Source organism: Culex pipiens, chromosome 2 (assembly GCF_016801865.2).
Source record: "Culex pipiens pallens isolate TS chromosome 2, TS_CPP_V2, whole genome shotgun sequence".
Taxonomy (NCBI): Eukaryota; Metazoa; Arthropoda; class Insecta; order Diptera; family Culicidae; genus Culex; species Culex pipiens.
The window spans coordinates 111604405-111622096 of record NC_068938.1 but is presented as its reverse complement, the minus strand read 5'-3'; the positions used below and the strand labels follow the sequence as shown (position 1 = coordinate 111622096).

The window sequence follows — 17692 nt, the reverse complement described above, 5'->3', positions numbered from 1 at the left end:
TTTGTCCCTTGGCTCTGGCCGGAGTCGAGGGGAAGGGGGGGGGGGGCAAAAAAAATATAAATATTAAAATAACATGCCATAGTTTCAACATTTGCATGGAAAAAGTGTTTTAAAATGTATTTTACACTAGTTCAGTTGTTTTTCAATAAAAGTTTTCAAAAAATGTAAAATTTGACGAAAACAAAAAGTTTAGCGAAAAAAAAACTTTAGCGATAGTAGACATCGAAAATTTTCAAAAATTCAAAAGATTTTTAAATCAACCCAAACATGCTAAAAATGATTCTAAACGCAGGGGAATTCATTTTAAATTGATTTTAACTAATTGCACTTAAATTTTCATAAAAATATTGAAGTTTTTTGAAAAAAATATTTTTTGCCCCCTGATTTTTCGGGGGGGACAAAAACTTTAAATAAAATTTGTACCAGCCTTAGAAGATTTTTTAAAAAGAGTGTCAAAAATGCAAAAAAGATGAAACGTAATATTTGAATGCACCCTTGTTGACATTTTTCACCGATGAGTTTTCGATCATTGTTTTTATTTAGAGAGAGTACACATTTCGGGTTTTTAATAATCTAATTCAATGTAACACAGACTCAGCCGGTCACAGAATTCACAGGGAAAGAAGGATGCGTGGACATACCCTACCAAATGCTCTGATTTAGTTTAGTTTATGTTGCGTCAATGAAAATTTGATGACTAACCCCATACCCCCACCCCCCATTTTAAAGGTAATCAACTATTCAAATTTAACTAAAATAGGGTCGCAGAACTTGAGGGTGATATAAAAAATGGAAAAAAGGCAAAAAAAATTATTCGTGATTCGATTATCCGAAGTCTCATACAAACCTTCGTTTAATTGAACTTTGGATAATCAAAACTTCAAATAATCAAATGGACTGTAATTATGGAAAGTACCATGCTACATAAGCTTCATCACGTTTATCTAATTAGCCTTTAAAATGCACGACGCAAAACTTAGCCCTCTTGAACATTATATTGATGTTTAGTTATTATTTAAAATTGTTGTTTACAATTTGTTACATTTTTTTTTGAAAAAAAAACAGTATTTTTCACAATTATTTGACTTGCACAATTATTTTTGCCAGTACAATCCTCCTCAGTCTTACGTGGAATTTTCCGAGGATCAATGCGATCAAATTCGAAACGGCGTTCAAATTGAAAAATATTCGTAAATTTAACAACTTGATTTTGTTCTGATATGACTGGTTTCATTTTTTTTTTTTTTTCAAAATTGAAAGTCAAATTGATTAAATCTTGATTTTTTATGGTCCTAAAATTGAGAACCCCTGCCTCTGATAAGACTTATAGGTGGCGGAGGTCGAGGGTCACCACCTTCACTCTGTGCCCTCGGGAGTGACACCCGGCGTATATAAAACCAATTAATTATTCAACCGAGCGGAAACGGCAAGCCAGCCAGCGCCAGCGCCCTCCGGCCCAGGCCACTTGGCAAATGTTCCGGATGGGTTTCTGCGGTCGCCGGAGCAGCAGCGGCCAAAAGCCACAAATGTCGTTATAATTTGCATATTGCTCGTTTTGCTACTGTGTTTGCTGCTGCTGCTAATTCTCAACTCGACTAACCAAACCTCCCGCCCCTTCCTCCACGTTTTCACGGAACCACTTCGAGTTGCTATTATTAGTGCGATGGCAAATAATTTATTAACGACCCTGACCGACCTGGTCCCAGCGTGGTAGGATGATGATTCGATTTTATCAGGCAATTGGTGAATTGTTTGTGGCGATGGTTGTGATTTTTGGCGGAAAAACGTTTTGTAATGGTGGCTAAATTTAAAATTGAATTTTTTGATTATTTTTTTTGCCATGAAAAGTCAAAATTCTTGATATATGACATACTCATAAATCAAACAATCCCTTCCAAGTACGTCACGAACCAGCGCAAATCATGCACTTTCCAATCTTCACTTAGAACGTGTTTTGATTCCAGTAAAAAGGATCAATTTTCTAATGCACATCGTATTATCCTTTCCCTGCGTCGTGAATCGATCACAAATCTTCGAACGTGAGAAAAAGTCATCCATCTTTCCAGCACGTATCAATTTCGTCGTCAATAAAACTGCACATTGTTATTCAATTGCGGGTGGTTGGATGTTGGATTTTCATTTTATTTCCAGATCCCCAAGAATGGCAATGATTTACCACCACATTCGATGGCGCAAACACAATCATGCACTCTTTGTCGTTGGCAGGATAAATCCGATTTTGATTGGGTTTAGCTTTTGGGATGGTCCCTCCCTAGATCCCACAACGAAAATGGAGTTGGTTGCTGCAAGCGTTTGAAGTGGAAATTGGTTACCATTAGCATCATAAACCATTATTGGCACCGATGATGGGGTCTCCCCTTTTCGGGGGGAAGAAGGGCTAAAAACTGGACCACCGCAAAAACCACACTAATGTGTCCAGATCTGGATCTGGATGGACGATGAGGAGGACGATATGCCAACAGCCAACAAAGAACCAACACTGTCCCTGGACCCATTAAAAGCACTCCGTCATTAGGGGATCAAAACATCGTTTTCATTTATTTTGATACGATATGGGAGTGTAGACTTTTGTGCAATAGAAGAAATTTGTGAAGATTAAATAAATTTACAAAAGAGATTCAACAAGCTAACTAATTCCAGTCTGTCCTCCTCTAACGCTTTCTTCAACGCAAAGCGGGTTCAACTTTGTCGGCTTTCTACTGGTCTGGTACTGGAAAATCAAAATAAAAAAAGATCAGTTTCACTAACTATTTACAAATCGCATTTAGTTTACCATGTGGTGTTACAAATGACCGTACGCACACAGCAAAAAATCCGATGGTAAAATTGCATGCAAAAACATGCACACCACCTTTGTCAAAATAAACACTTAATATTACACACTGCATGTACAATTTTTGCAAACACAAAAAAAACTGCAACCGACGGAATCCAAACCCAGCACCAACAGTAAGGACTGGCGCCTTAGCCCACTCGGCCATTAGACCGATGAACAGCTGTAAGGATAAACGCATATATGAGCTTGACGTTTCGGTCAAGTAGGTTTCCCATACTAATGGGCTACATATTTCAGGGCGTAAAATCACACAAAATTGCATAAAGTAATGCAATATTTATTTTACACCCAGTCCTTTTACACGCAGCTGGATTACTACTTTTTTAGCTGTGCACTCAGTTTCCATTTATCAGATCGAAATAAAACACAACAAATGAGCTTCTCAGCAAAACAATAATGACGATTTTTGTCTCCATAACCAACATTTTTCTTCAACATTTCATTCCATTTTATGAATGCAATTTTTGTACTTTTTTACAGTGCGCAGATGATTTGTTTTGGTTCCGTAATGAACAACTGTTCTTTTGTTCTGGTGCCGTAAATGACAGTTCTCTTTTGTTCTGGCTTTGTTTTGTTGCCGTAATTGACAGTGTAGTGAGATATAGATGGCGCATCCCTGGGTGGCACTGATTTCGACCAGGGGATAGCAAAGAAGCCGCCTTCCTGGAAGTTCAGATAACAAACACTGAGAATCAGTATTATACATATTACTACGATAAGTGAGTTATTACTGAGGGCGTTAATAATTAGAGTTCACGCGCGGTGATACGACCGCAAGATAATGGTCGCATGACAGCCGCAGAACAATTTTTTGGCTGTTGTAAAGGTTGCCTTGAGTTTTCAGCTGACTTTTTGGAAAATATTCAAAACAAACCAAGTTGACAAACCAAGTTGACAGCCAAATCAACGCAGAATTTCAGTTAAACCTGCTGATTTTAACACTGCGGTAGTTAGGCGGCAATAATCTCCTGTCACTCACAGCGATGGAGAAACGTGATTTTATCTCGCAATAAGCAATATTCTGGTTGAACTTAAAAGTCCCATGCAAATGTGCAAAAACAAACTGAAAACTGTGTAATGCCATTTCTCAGTGTACGGGCGCACTGTTTGATTGACCAAAGAAAAAAGCAAAAAAAAGGTAAACAGAAAAATCACTTTTTTCGATACGAATTTTCAGCCTATATTGGGATGGAATTTCAAATAATATGATAGAATTAGCCATCAGCAACACAATTCACGTGTTTTTTCAGGAATTTATTGTGAAATAACTAAAAATTGTAAAATCTAAAACCCAAACATTGATTTGTTATGGGCTACCATTTGACAGCTAGTGCTTTTGTTGTGGGTTCTTATTTGACAACCGTTCTAGTGTCGACTACTGTTAGTTTGCTTTGGTCGGAATAGGGTTGCCATCCCCCCGATTTCGACAAATAAAATGTTTGTAAAAATATGCAGTATTCTTCACATTTAAGAGTTTGTCTATTCAATCCATCGATTTTTCTATTTTTTTTTGCGTTAGGATTAAGAAAATTTATTAAAAAAGTATGGTGGTCTGTGGTCCCAGGTTTAAGTTGTTTGTTTTGTAGCTCATTTAATAATTTTCCCCGTACGAGAAAGTGTAATGAACATTTTCAAAAAAGTTCAATGAAGTAAATATTTTTGCGATATTTTGCAAACATTATCTGTTAAAAACGTGAAACGAGATCTTGTTTATAAAGAGATTTTTTTTATATTCTAAAAAGACAATAAGTTCTACCTTATAAATTGTTTTAACAGATTTTTGTTACATTTTTGAAACAAAATAAATATTCAATACAATGTTTTCTTGTTTAAATAATATTTGTATGGCTTCTTCATTCTTTCAAGCACGAACAATATTTAATAGTTTGAGTAGGTTCATTTGAATTCCTAAACATTTAAATATTTTTTTAATCATTTATTCCAGTTTCTGTAATATTTTTATGTTTTTTCTTATCGTGGACACATAAGTATTTCTTTGAATAGCTTGTTTAGTGTTGTTTCAATATTCTTGATTTTTTTTTTAATTATTTCTTGTTTCAATAATATTTTTGTGAGTAAAGCCATTCTTTCAAAAAAAAAGGCTGCAGTGCTTTTAAAAGTTTCATGATTTCTATCGGATGGGGGAAGTAAAACGTCGGTCCATTTGCGTAAAAGAGGTTTTGCACTCACCACACATAACCTTCGGACGCCTAGAAATGAGCAGAAACTTGCAACAGAGTCCATAAAAGACTCGGGGTCGTTAAAGTAGATTGCTTTGGTTTATTGATTTTTTTACTCAAGAATGATTCAACATTTTTCAAAATCATTAATATTTTATGAAATATATTCTTCAGAATTTTTTTTAATTTCTAAAAGTTTCTAAAAAAGTTTGATTATTTTTTTTCAACAAAAAAAAAGTTTGATTAGTATTATTATTTTTTCTTATTTGTTATTCTTCAAAAAATAGCATTGAGTGTTTCTCTATTTAAGTTAGGCATTTTTTAAAAAGATTAAATTCTAGCATATTTTAAAGAATTTCATAAGGCCGATGCAAATATTTAAAAAAGTTTTTGTCCCTCGGCCCTGGCCGAGGTCAAGGGGAGGGGGGGCAAAAAAATAAAAAAATATAAAAATTAAAATAACACATTTAAATGAAAAAAGTGTTTTAAAATGCATTTTACACTAGTTCAGTTGTTTTGCAATCATTAGTTTTCAAAAAATCTAATATCTGACAAAAACAAAAATTGTATCGAAAAAAAAGATTTTGCATCGAAAATTTTCAAAAAATCTTAAACTTTTTTAATAAACCCAAACATGCTAAAAATGATTTTTTGAACGCAGAAGAATGTATTTGAATTTGATTTCAGCTGGCTGCACTTGAATTTTCATTGAAATTTTGAAGTTTATTGTAAAAATATTTTTTTTGCCCCCTGATTTTTCGGGCCAATTTTGAAGGGGGGGTGACAAAAACTTTTAAAAATATTTGTACCAGCCTAATATTTCAAAATAATTTATTGCAGTTTCTGTAATATATTCTCCCATTTATTTCTTTAAAAAAAATCTTATTTCGCCAAAATAAAAAAAAACACGCACTTTTTCGACATTTTTTTCCATTTGACTATTTCTTTATTCGATTTAAATTTTGAAATAAAATTTTGATTTTAAATTTAATCATGATTAGTATAATTTAGGTTTTTTGCCATTTGTTTTGAACAAAATATTTTAGTTGTTCTCTCAGATCCATTATATTGAATTCTGAATAATTGTTACAGAATATAGTCAAAACCATTTAAGAGCGATTTTTTCACCAATGTGTAGCAGGTCGTATCGAGGTGCTCCGATTTGGATGAAACTTTCAGCGTTTGTTGGTCTATACATGAGATGAACTCATGCCAAATATGAGCCCTCTACGACATAGGGAAGAGGGGTAAAACGGGCTTCAAAGTTTAAGGTCCAAAAAACCTAAAAAATCTTAAAATTTCTCGCATTTCCGTAAAACGTTATCAATTCCAATTGTTTTCTATGACGAACAAATACTGCCTCTTAAACAAAAAAAAACCTTCGTAAAGCTGTTAAGATTACAACACACCGTGCTCCCCTAAACCCATGACAAAGAGCCTATAAAACAACATAAACCACCCAGGCTCAATGTCCTCCCATCATGAGAGGTTTCAATCAATTTCGAAATCCGATAATGTGCCACAATTCCCACTGGACTTAGGTTTTGCTACTATTAGCCAACAACCGGGGTTTGGACTTCAGCTCTCTACCCATGCAATGATGACGTCAAAACGTGTGTCATCTCTTTCTTTGTGTCCCCCCTAACATGCCAAGAATGATCATGATGATGATTACCATCATGTTCAGGGACATTGCTGCCATGATGGGGTTTCCCTCTCCCTTTTTTCCCACCTACAACACCATCAAGAAATGTGGCAAAATGAAATAAAATCTTTATTCGTCCATTATCGCGCGCGCGCGCCCAGAAGGAGGCGGGAAAATTCGAACCGGAAACGATAATCCCGGTTATTGCGGTGGTGTACTCCCCGTCCTGTCGCGCCCTGCTCCCCCTTGGGGACCGTCGGGCGGACCCACCGAAGCGGAACCATGATGGTGAAGATTACAGTGTATCATTTCAGCGTATCCGGGCGTTCATTACTGGGACTGGGCTTTTTCGCGAAATGGACCAGAACTCGGGGCCAGAAGGGGTTTCGAGTTATGAGGAGTGGTTTGTTCCCATTTGGTTTTATTTCGTCGTCAAAAGAAAAGTGTACCTGTGTTTTATTTTTGGGAAATGATCCCAACATTATGTTTTGTCGAGCCATTTTCAGTTTAAGTCGGCCTTATAAGCGAAAAATTCGTGAGTTTTTTTACCGGGTATATGATCAAAGATGTGAGCCTACTACGATGGAAATAATTTCTGTGAGATGAAACTAAAACCAAATCGCTCGTCAGCTTGATGTCGACTTCCAAGATGGCGTCACCGCCTTTTCCCCCCTCTCAAAAGTGATCGTGTTGGTAGTGTGAAATTTCTCGAGAAGCAATTATTTTCCAAATTAAACTCGGCTTAATTTATGTAAATTGGTAATTAATAATTCATGACCTTCCGTGGTGGTGGTGGAGTCTGGGGTCGCATCCCTCCATCAACGTCGCCAACAACAAAGTTGTCGAAGGAAGTGGTGGATGTCGACTTTTCCGGGAGAGAGGGGGTCGTCCAACTAACAGACATGTCGGGAAGGCGACGAGGTGATAATTGGTAGTTTAACGAAGAGCAGACAAGAGCTACTTTTCTATTCATGGAAAGTCGAAAATGTCGAGCCGAAAATGGGGAGAGGGGGGAAGCTTGACGGGGAAAACTTTCAATTTACCTTTTTAAACTATGGCGACGACGATGACGAAGTGGGAGGAAGTCTCCACTGGCAAGGATGTGAAGTTAATTAGCTCGTTACAATTGCTGCTTAGCTGGGGTAGTGAATTAAGGTTTTTTTTAACTTCAACTAGAGTAATTGAAGTAGTTGCAGAAGAGGCCTTTTTAAGAGGAGTGGGAAATTTGCACTAGAAGTGATGTCATGGTTTGCCTTCAAGCGGCTTTCAAACAACAATCCGGAAGGAAGGATAACGGTTGAAGGACGTAATCATTATTCATAAAGTAATTTAATATTTATTGCCTGGTGCGGAAGAAGATTTTATATTATCGCGTCTACTTTAGATGCTAAACAGGTGATTGATGGAAGTGTTCCACTTTTACTTCGTGAGAACAAGAGAGGCCTTGATTTTAGACAAGTTAAAAAATTACAACACATAATATTCAAAACAATCAAAAAAATTTAAACATTAAAAAGATTCAAAAGATTCAAAAGATTCAAAAGATTCAAAAGATTCAAAAGATTCAAAAGATTAAAAAGATTCAAAAGATTCACTTGTCTTCTTGTCTTCTTGTCTTCTTGTCTTCTTGTCTTCTTGTCTTCTTGTCTTCTTGTCTTCTTGTCTTCTTGTCTTCTTGTCTTCTTGTCTTCTTGTCTTCTTGTCTTCTTGTCTTCTTGTCTTCTTGTCTTCTTGTCTTCTTGTCTTCTTATCTTGTTATCGTTGAAGATTTGAAGATTTGAATATGAAAAGATTTAAAAATTTGAAGATTAAAAAATTTGAATTTCTTAATTTTAAAATTTGAAAATTTGATAATTTGAAAATCAGAACAAAATCAAATTTTAAGATTTGAAAATTTGAAAATTTTAACATTATCAAATTTGAAGATTTGAAGATTTGAAGATTTGAAGATTTGAAGATTTGAAGATTTGAAGATTTGAAGATTTGAAGATTTGAAGATTTGAAGATTTGAAGATTTGAAGATTTGAAGATTTGAAGATTTGAAGATTTGAAGATTTGAAGATTTGAGATCTTGTTATCGATTTTCTTATCTTGTTATCGTTGAAGATTTGAAGATTTGAATATGAAAAGATTTAAAAATTTGAAGATTAAAAAATTTGAAAATTTTAAAATTTCTTAATTTTAAAATTTGAAAATTTGATAATTTGAAAATCAGAACGAAATCAAATTTTAAGATTTGAAAATTTGAAAATTTTAACATTATCAAATTTGAAGATTTGAAGATTTGAAGATTTGAAGATTTGAAGATTTGAAGATTTGAAGATTTGAAGATTTGAAGATTTGAAGATTTGAAGATTTGAAGATTTGAAGATTTGAAGATTTGAAGATTTGAAGATTTGAAGATTTGAAGATTTGAAGATTTGAAGATTTGAAGATTTGAAGATTTGAAGATTTGAAGATTTGAAGATTTGAAGATTTGAAGATTTGAAGATTTGAAGATTTGAAGATTTGAATATTTGAAGATTTGAAGATTTGAAGGTTTGAACGACTCAATATTTCAACGGCAGAAGATTTTAGATTTGTTTTATTCTAAATGGTTATCCTTTATGATTTTTTTAACCGACCTTAAAATGCAGTTAGATTTTCAATCCTGCTCTTCAAAAATTCCATCCCTTGGCCAACACTCGAAAATTCCTTCACCCGAAAAAAGACTCACAGTTCCATTTCCATTTAAAATTTCTCCATCCAAATGTTTCGATTTCGGACACTCAATTCAAATTCAGTTCATTTAGCGAGAATCCCGTTTCGGTGCCACTTTTCTTTTTCTAACGAGCCGCCGCCGCCACACCGTTGAATTTCCGCCCGAATGAAAATGAAGTGTCCTCGAGAAATCTCCACGGTGAAAAGTGTTGGAAAGGGATTGCCGGAATTAAAACGAACGAACGCCAGCCAAGTGCTCCATGAAACAGGAAGTACTCGCAAATGATGTGCTCCTCGACGGAATTCCCTCCTTCGGTCCCTTTTTTGGTCCCTTTTTTCGACCTCTTCAAGCCGGAATGTGTCCTACACACGATTTTAGGGCCTTAACGCCTCGAAGAGGCGTGAAAAACGGAAGAAAATTCACACTTTTTAGGCCTCCCTTTTTGCGTGATTTTTCAGCTAAATCCACTCTTAAAAAGTTCGGAACACTTTTGTGCTCTCGAGTGCTCGACAAAGTGTCTCTGTCCCGCCACTTATACAGGATCGATTCTGAAGGGAAAAGTGCAGCAGGCGGGGAAAGCCATTGATTTTTGGCGGAAAAATTCTTCCCAGTAGACATTACACTTGATAACGGTGCAGCCGAAAAAAAATGAACTCGTCAACCTGTCTCAAGTGGGGAAATATATTTTGCACAGCCGGCCGGATTCTTACAGCCACCTAGCTGGCCATGCCAGCTTGCTGGTCAGGAGCGATTCAAGCTGAAAGTTCCGGCAAAGCCTACTACTCCCACTTCCCACCCTGCCGAAAGGGGCGAATCTGTCAGAGGTAATAAAAATTGATCAAATTTCATCCTCACCTGCCACTTCACAAAAAGGTGGTGGCGGGAAAAATATTCGATTTGCAAAATACAATAAACTGGGGAAAGGCGGAAATTTTCCACATTTTCTCCGTACACACGAATCCCTGAGAGCTAAATTCGATTTGAATCTGATACATTTCCCCCCTCCCTTCCTCACCGAGAGAGAGAGAGAGAGAGTGAAAGGTGTGTGTGGCATGCGGAAGGAAAATGGTTAGCCTTCTGGAGAGTAAAAAAAATTAGGCTCCCAAATTGAATTTCCATTCGCTGGCATCTCAATCACAAAATTGTGGGGCGCCGGTGATGTGTGAAAATTTGAAAACTGTTCCGGCATTGTTTTCCACGGAAGGTATTTTTCAATAAAGGGCATCTTTGGTAAGGTATTCCGGAAATAGCTGGACGAAAAGGAACATTTTTTTTGCATTTTACTACTGATGAAAGCAACCCTGCGCAGCAACCAAGGAAGTTGTTGTCTTCTTTTCAAAAATGATGTACTTACCTACTTTCCCAATCCCAAATCCCAAATTGAAAATATAGTAAAACATTGCGGTAAACTATTTTGTTTAATGTTTTAGTTTTTGGTTCATCATTTTGAAGCGAAAGGCTTCAATATATTTTAAAAAGTTACACATCAGAAACATAAACAAGCTTTTGGCGATTGAATACTAATATTTCTATTTTTTTCCTTTTCCCCTCCAACAGATGGTGCTGCCGATTCCGGTCGGGTGTCCGCGCGAGATCTTCGACCTGATGTGCGAGTGCTGGCAGCGCAACGAAAACAGCCGGCCCAACTTCCGCGAGATTCACCTGTTCCTGCAGCGGAAAAACCTCGGGTACAGACCGTCTGCTTCTTCTTTTTAGAAAAAAAGACGCAATCACCTAAAATCACGGATTGTGTTTTTTGTGTTTCCATATCATCATTATCGTGTCACATGTCACATGTAGAGTGTGTTTTAAACGCATTTTTGTAGAAAACAAATATGAGCAAAATATCTTTTCGGTTCATTTTCCTCGGTTCTGCTTGGCATAACTCTTGGTTTCTAGCGCAAAAGTCATAATTTATTCAGTTTACTTTCGTGATTCGATGTGTATTTAAGTGTGAACAAATTGCAAGCAACGAGTTTATGTCTTTAGTTGAAACATTTGCCATTTTTTTTTTGTCTTCAGTTTAAATTGTCGTCAAAAACAAACAAAAAAAATCGTAACTAACATTACCTCACCCACTTCTCTCCGACCCCTTTTTTATAGTGAATACTTTCATCACATTTAAGTGAGCGGTGAGCAAATGTGACCGAACGAACGAATTTAGAAACTCACAATAATCGATCACTCACGAGAGGAAGAATCAATCGCGCAGCAAGTGACAGACAAAGCAGGCGACAGGCGAGAGCTCTTCTTCCCTGATAAACAAAAGAAAAAAACAAACACTTATACACACGCGGAACAATCAAGCAGTCGACTCTTTGAAAGAAATGACAACCCACACTCACACACACATGACTCACTCTATATCGAATTAGTTAAGGTGAAACCGGAAGAGCAGTGAAAGGGAAGGGATGCGAACTTCAAAGTAAGCAAATTACATTAAATTAGGTATGCAACTAAAAACAACGTAATTGTGATCCAATGGTAGGTGTATAAAGGCAACAAAAAAAAACAGAGAAAAAAAACCCGTAAAATTATGCAACCCAGTGTTACACACACACAGGCAAAAAACAATGAACTAATTAGTAGGTGAATCCCACACACACACGCCCTTACTTGTGCGGAAGTAAAGAGCAGCGATCAATGGCGACCGGTTTTATAAGTCATTAATTAATTGAAAAACTGGCAACTAGTGATAATCATTTAATTATTCAACATGAAAAAGTGTGTGTGTGCGTGTACGTCTGTGTGCGCACGTGTAAAAAGCACCGGAAATCCAAGTGGGCGGTGGTCGGGGGACCCATCACGACCAGGACTTTTTCGCCCCACGGCCTACTGCGCGTTCACAAACACACAAAGTATCGGAAAATGGCGACGAGGGGATTTACGATTTTTACCTTATTTTGTGCGCAACAGAGAGGATCGTTTGCGGTGTGTGTACGTGCGTGCGTGTATGTGTGTACATATTAAATTAAACGAATGATTGCCATTTGTTATGAATTAATAATAGTATTATATCGCAGGAGCGAAAAATGCATTAAAAAGTATTATATTAAATTTCGTATCGATAAACGTTAAACATTATTGAAGAGAGACGAAAAACCGCCGTCAATCATCGGGTGGGGACACACGTGGTGGTGCGCGGTGTCCACGTGGAACGCCCGAGGGGGAAGGACACACGCCGAAAAAAAAGTATCCAATATTCATGTTTGCATTTTTTTTAAATCATTAACATGAGCGCACTTTCCGGATTACGGCTCGTAAGTAGGCAACAAATATGATTACCCCTTCTCTTTCTCTCTCTCTCTCTGTCTATTTTTTCTCTTCTCTCTTTCTCCTCATTGCATAGATTAAAGGTCGAGTGCCGTACTTTAATTGCATATTTTCAACACTGATTTCATTATTTATATTTATCATTTCGTCACCCCGAAAACACGTTCTCCACAAACATACAGAAAACAATCACACGCACACACGTACACGCACTTCACGAGCAAACATAACCTCAGCGCCTACTGCGCCAGCTGTCAAAAAAAAGTAAATGTTGGCGGTTGAGGTTATGTCGGCTCGGGAAATGCTGCAGAGGAAAGAATGAAAGAATCCTACGCTTTCACCTTAACAATTGAATGATTATTATGAAGTGAAGCTGTAATTCGATTAGTCACTAGGTAGAAATCATTCTGTTACTAAAGCCATCACTTTCCCCCGTGTATCCGTTCATCAAAATTAGATGGTAGTAGTGACGTTTGGTCAACGATTTTAGAAAACTTTTTTTTGGTTATGAGACAAAAAAAAGAACGCGGTCGATTCGTATTGCTATAGGTTTCAGCAGAGAATTTAAATGAATAAACAATACCAGTAAAACATGAAAATAAACAAAAAACAGAAAATTAAAAATCACTAAGCAAAACAACGGTATTATGTATCATACGAAAATATTTATACTCTTATCGATAAGTAGATTGTATAAAATAGCATTTCCTCCTCCCCCCCTTGTACAGACAAACCCGAAGTTAGTAACGCTAAGTAGTAGATTAACAGGTACTGAACAGAACAGAAAATATCATTTTACAGTAAAAATAAAATATTGCTAAGTGAAAAATAATTCGACCGAAGCAAACAAACAAAGATGGATCAATAAAATACCGGAATGGATATGCATTTATCATTCGTAAGAATGAATATTAAAAAACAAACTGCGTTTTCTTTTCTTCTTGCCTCTCTCTCTCTCCACTCGTCAAACAGAACAACACTTTTCAACAAGTTCTCTTTTTAGTTGGTTATATTTTACAAATCTTTTTTCAAGCATGATTGGTACAGTAAAACTTTAATGGTTTGACAACGTTTGATTGACGCGCTACATCTAAAACAAAATACTCTGACATTTGACGCATAAACCGATGTGTGGCGTGTAAATCACGGTATTCGTGACGTCATCTTTCAATAATCAACGTCAAAGATATTGTGATTTCGGAAATAAATCGAATTTTCGCGGCGACTTATCTGACACTACGCTCCGCAAACTGATCAACTTTGATTCTAAGTGCAACGAGATGTTGTGTTGAACGCGAGGTTAAACGTCACTGAAAAAAACATTTTGTCGCTCTGGCACCAAACCGAAACGAGCGATTTCCACTCTAGCCGTACTTTTTCTCTCCGAAATTTTTGTCTGACTTGATAGTATCAGTGCTTTCGTGTTGTTGTCGGAGGTTTTGGATGATGATGTTGGCAAATTTATGCAAGTAAAACAAGTAAATATTTCCTTTCTTTTTTTTTTAATCAAATCAAGATAGAGGAATCGCAACAGACTTGGCTCACACACTGATCGAATAATACGAAATTAAGCTTGACAGAAAAAGGCGGAGAGATAAAGTGCGGCTGCGACAATGCGATCTGTGGAGCAACTGTCATATTGGAATTATGATTTTACATAACCGTTTCCAAACATAAAAAAAGTTTTGAGACACTTTTCAAGGTTGGGTAAAATTCACTCAATTATCGTTCTGTTTTCATTTAAAGTTCAGCAGAAACTTACAAAAATGAAAACATTTAGCCTTTCGGCAGAATAAAAATGCCAAGGATTAGTAGAATATCTGAATGCGTTCACCGAAATATCGTCCAGAACGTCCAATCTTCTCAGAAGTCACTGTTTGACGTTTCGAAAAAAACGCCTTTCAATGTTCTTAGCAAAGTCTCAAAATACGGTTGAATTTGGTTGCCAAAGTACCGAGTTCCAACCAAAAATTTAACCAGTATGTACTTGCAAGAGTGACAAAACGGCCTCTTGCTGAAAATCCCTGCGGCAGCTTGTCGAAATTGCAGGGTGTGTCAAGATAGCACGATCTGATCGGAATAACAAATTCAAACGAAGAGTGATGGCCTATCTACAATCACTCAACTTAGGAGCCTGCACTTATAGTAGGAATTTGCATTCACCGATAGGAATCTGATCTTCTACAATGGAAAAGTAAGCAAATTAGTAGCTTGACGTAAGATTTTAAATATTTCAAAATCTGCGGTAAGTTGACGTTTCTACATCAAAGGTAAACAAACAACTGCATAGCAACGTATAACTTGCTGGGCAGTTTTCTAGGTTGATTGTAGATAACGACAGTAATTTACGTACTTTATGTAAACAGCTCATCTATTCTAAGCAATTTAACTATTCTTGGTTAAGTGATTGTAGACATGACAACTGTGCACGAAGTTTTTCACGGTTTTTATTGAATGCAGATGCAGAGCGAAATGTTATTTTGAATTTCTTTTAAAAAGTACTCGAATTCGAAAAAGAGTTGTCAATCTAATGTTCACATTTCGACCCATTTGTTCGACGAATTTCGAGCACGTAGTTTTGTGATTTTGACAGCTGTCAGTCGTTCCAATTGGCGAATTCGGATACGCTAATTCGAATGCAGCTCCATTACAATTAACGAATCCACCCTGTATCTCAGTGGTATCGAGTTTTAGAGATCTGTAAAGATCAAAAAGTGAGGCTTTGAAAGCTGTTCAAAATGGAGCCCATAACTCGACAAAATGATTCAAAATAGAGGTGGGCAAAACAGGGCGAGCCAGTCAAAGAGCCGATTCATCAAAAAGAGCTTATGAACCATGGTTCACAAAAAAAGAGCCGCGGCTCTTTTAGATACTGCGGTCTACTGAAAGAATCGTTAAAAGATGGAAAGATTTCTAAACTTGTGTCTATTTTTAGTTTAACACTCAAACGCTCGGGTAGTCATTTGACCCCTATTTTTTTTCTTAAAAATCTCATAACTTTTGATAGAATTGACCAATTTGGATGCTTCCGGGTGCAAAAGATCCAGATTTGTCTATATTTTCAACTGTCAGACGGAGGACAAATGTGGTCCATTTTTACCGGAGATATTCCGGATTCTGTTGGGGTACCTCGGCCCTTCTAAATGGATATTTGGCCAATATAATAAAAACTTTTCAACAGAATAAAATCGGAAATGATGCAAAACTTCAAGGAATCATCCTAAAACATCATCCTGCATAGATACATGACATGCTGAAGACCTTCGGGCACCGGAACAGGTTCTACCCGGAAACGGTTCACTGAGCTGATGTCAATTGTTGCCCAACTGGAACCGGCTCCGCTGCCCCGTAGGACTTAACCATGTCAATTATTTTTGCAGGATGATGTATTAGGATGATGCCTTGTAGTTTTGCATCATTTCCGAAATTTTTCTGTTGTAAAGTTTTTATTATATTGGCCAAATACCCATATAGGAGGGCCGAGGTACCCCAACAGAATCCGGAATATCTCCGGTAAAAATGGACCACATTTGTCCCCCATCTGGCAGTTCAAAATATAGACAAATCTGGATCTTTTGCAACCGAAAGCATCCAAATTGGTCAATTCTATCAAAAGTTATGGGATTTCTAAGAAAAAAAAGGGGTCAAATGACTACCCGAGCGTTTGAGTGTTAATAACATAAATCATGGAATTACCAACAAATTGCAGTATTATATTTGATTATAAAGATTAAAAAGGTTGCTTCAAATATTTCAATATTCATAAATGAATGCCAAATAAGTGAAAATTGTTTAAGATCTACTTTTTCCCAGTACCTACTTTGGGATAAATAGTTGCAATTTGAAGAAGGACTATTTGCCGACATGTTGAAAGCTGAATCAAAATATTTCATTGAGGGTCTATAGCAACACTCTTATGCAAAATTAAATTTCTGTAAATACTTGGACACCACTGAAAAGTTTTCAAGCCCATATTTTAAGTTTTCTAGTTATCAAGTATTTTTTAAATTACTCCAAATCGACATCGTCGTGCTATCTTGTCGCATCCGCCATTTTGACGTTCCGAGAAAAACGCGTTGTAATGTTTGACCTTGAATAAACAAAAACGAGAGCACGCAATGTAAACAATAACAAACACGTTTTGTTTGGCATTCTTTGCATTGTCCCGAAGTTTGGTTGAGTTTGGTTGCTGGAGTTCCGAGTTATAATTACAAATGTTTACGGTAGTCTAGCTTGTACGTGCGTCAAACGCATCCTGACCTGAAATCCCTTTGGCCTTTTGTCGCACTTAAATCAATTTTCAGGGAGTGACAAGATAGCACGACAAGATTAAAACTACTTTTATATTAAAAGTGACAAAAATTTTCGGAGCTTTTTTGGTTTTCATTGAATATCTTAGGATTGAAATCGAATTTTGGGGATCTGTAAAGGTCAAAAGATGTGGCATTGTGAGATGCACAAAATGGCGTTCTTTACTCAATTTGGCCCAAAATGCACGTACGACAAGTTAGCACGACGGCGATGAAATGTAAAACTGAATTATTTTCTAAACGAAATATAAAACTTTTCATTGCACATCTGATCGAAAAGCTACATTTAAGTACCTCCAGAATACAAATATGATCATTTAAAAATTTTGAATTGGAAAAAAATCTATTGCCTTGGAATTTCTAGCCTTTATCAATAAAATCTCAATGCAAATGATAAAATATAAGTATTTGTTAAATCTTAGCAAAAAAAACGCATTTTCGTAAAGATTAACTTTCAACTTTCTCTAAATCCTAAATTTGAATGTTTAGATTCGATTAGAAATCTTGACATCTTCAAATTATTTAGAAAAGTTCATTAAAAAACACAAAAAAATCACACACATGCTTTAAAAATGCCTTTCAATCATTTTTTTTAAAAGAGCGAAAAAGCCGTTCAAAAGAGCCCCCATTTTTATGAGCGAGTGAAAAAGAGCGGTTTTGCCCACCTCTAATTCAAAACAAGCAACTTTTCGTCATTATTCGCTGTAAAGTTTTACAGATGGATCG

At 36.4% G+C, this 17692-nt stretch overlaps 1 protein-coding gene across 2 annotated transcripts in view; it reads left to right on the top strand.

Annotated features, from left to right (window-relative positions):
• LOC120421982 (discoidin domain-containing receptor tyrosine kinase B) overlaps positions 1-11939 on the top strand; it is a 527019-nt gene extending 515080 nt beyond the window's left edge. The window contains exons 17-18 of one of the 2 annotated variants that reach the window (XM_039585292.2): positions 10941-11071; positions 11487-11939. In XM_039585292.2, the coding sequence (XP_039441226.1) occupies positions 10941-11071; positions 11487-11508 (153 nt within the window). In that variant the 3' untranslated portion in view covers positions 11509-11939. The other variant, XM_039585291.2, reaches the window with a different exon arrangement.
• The last annotated feature ends 5753 nt before the right edge of the window (positions 11940-17692 follow it).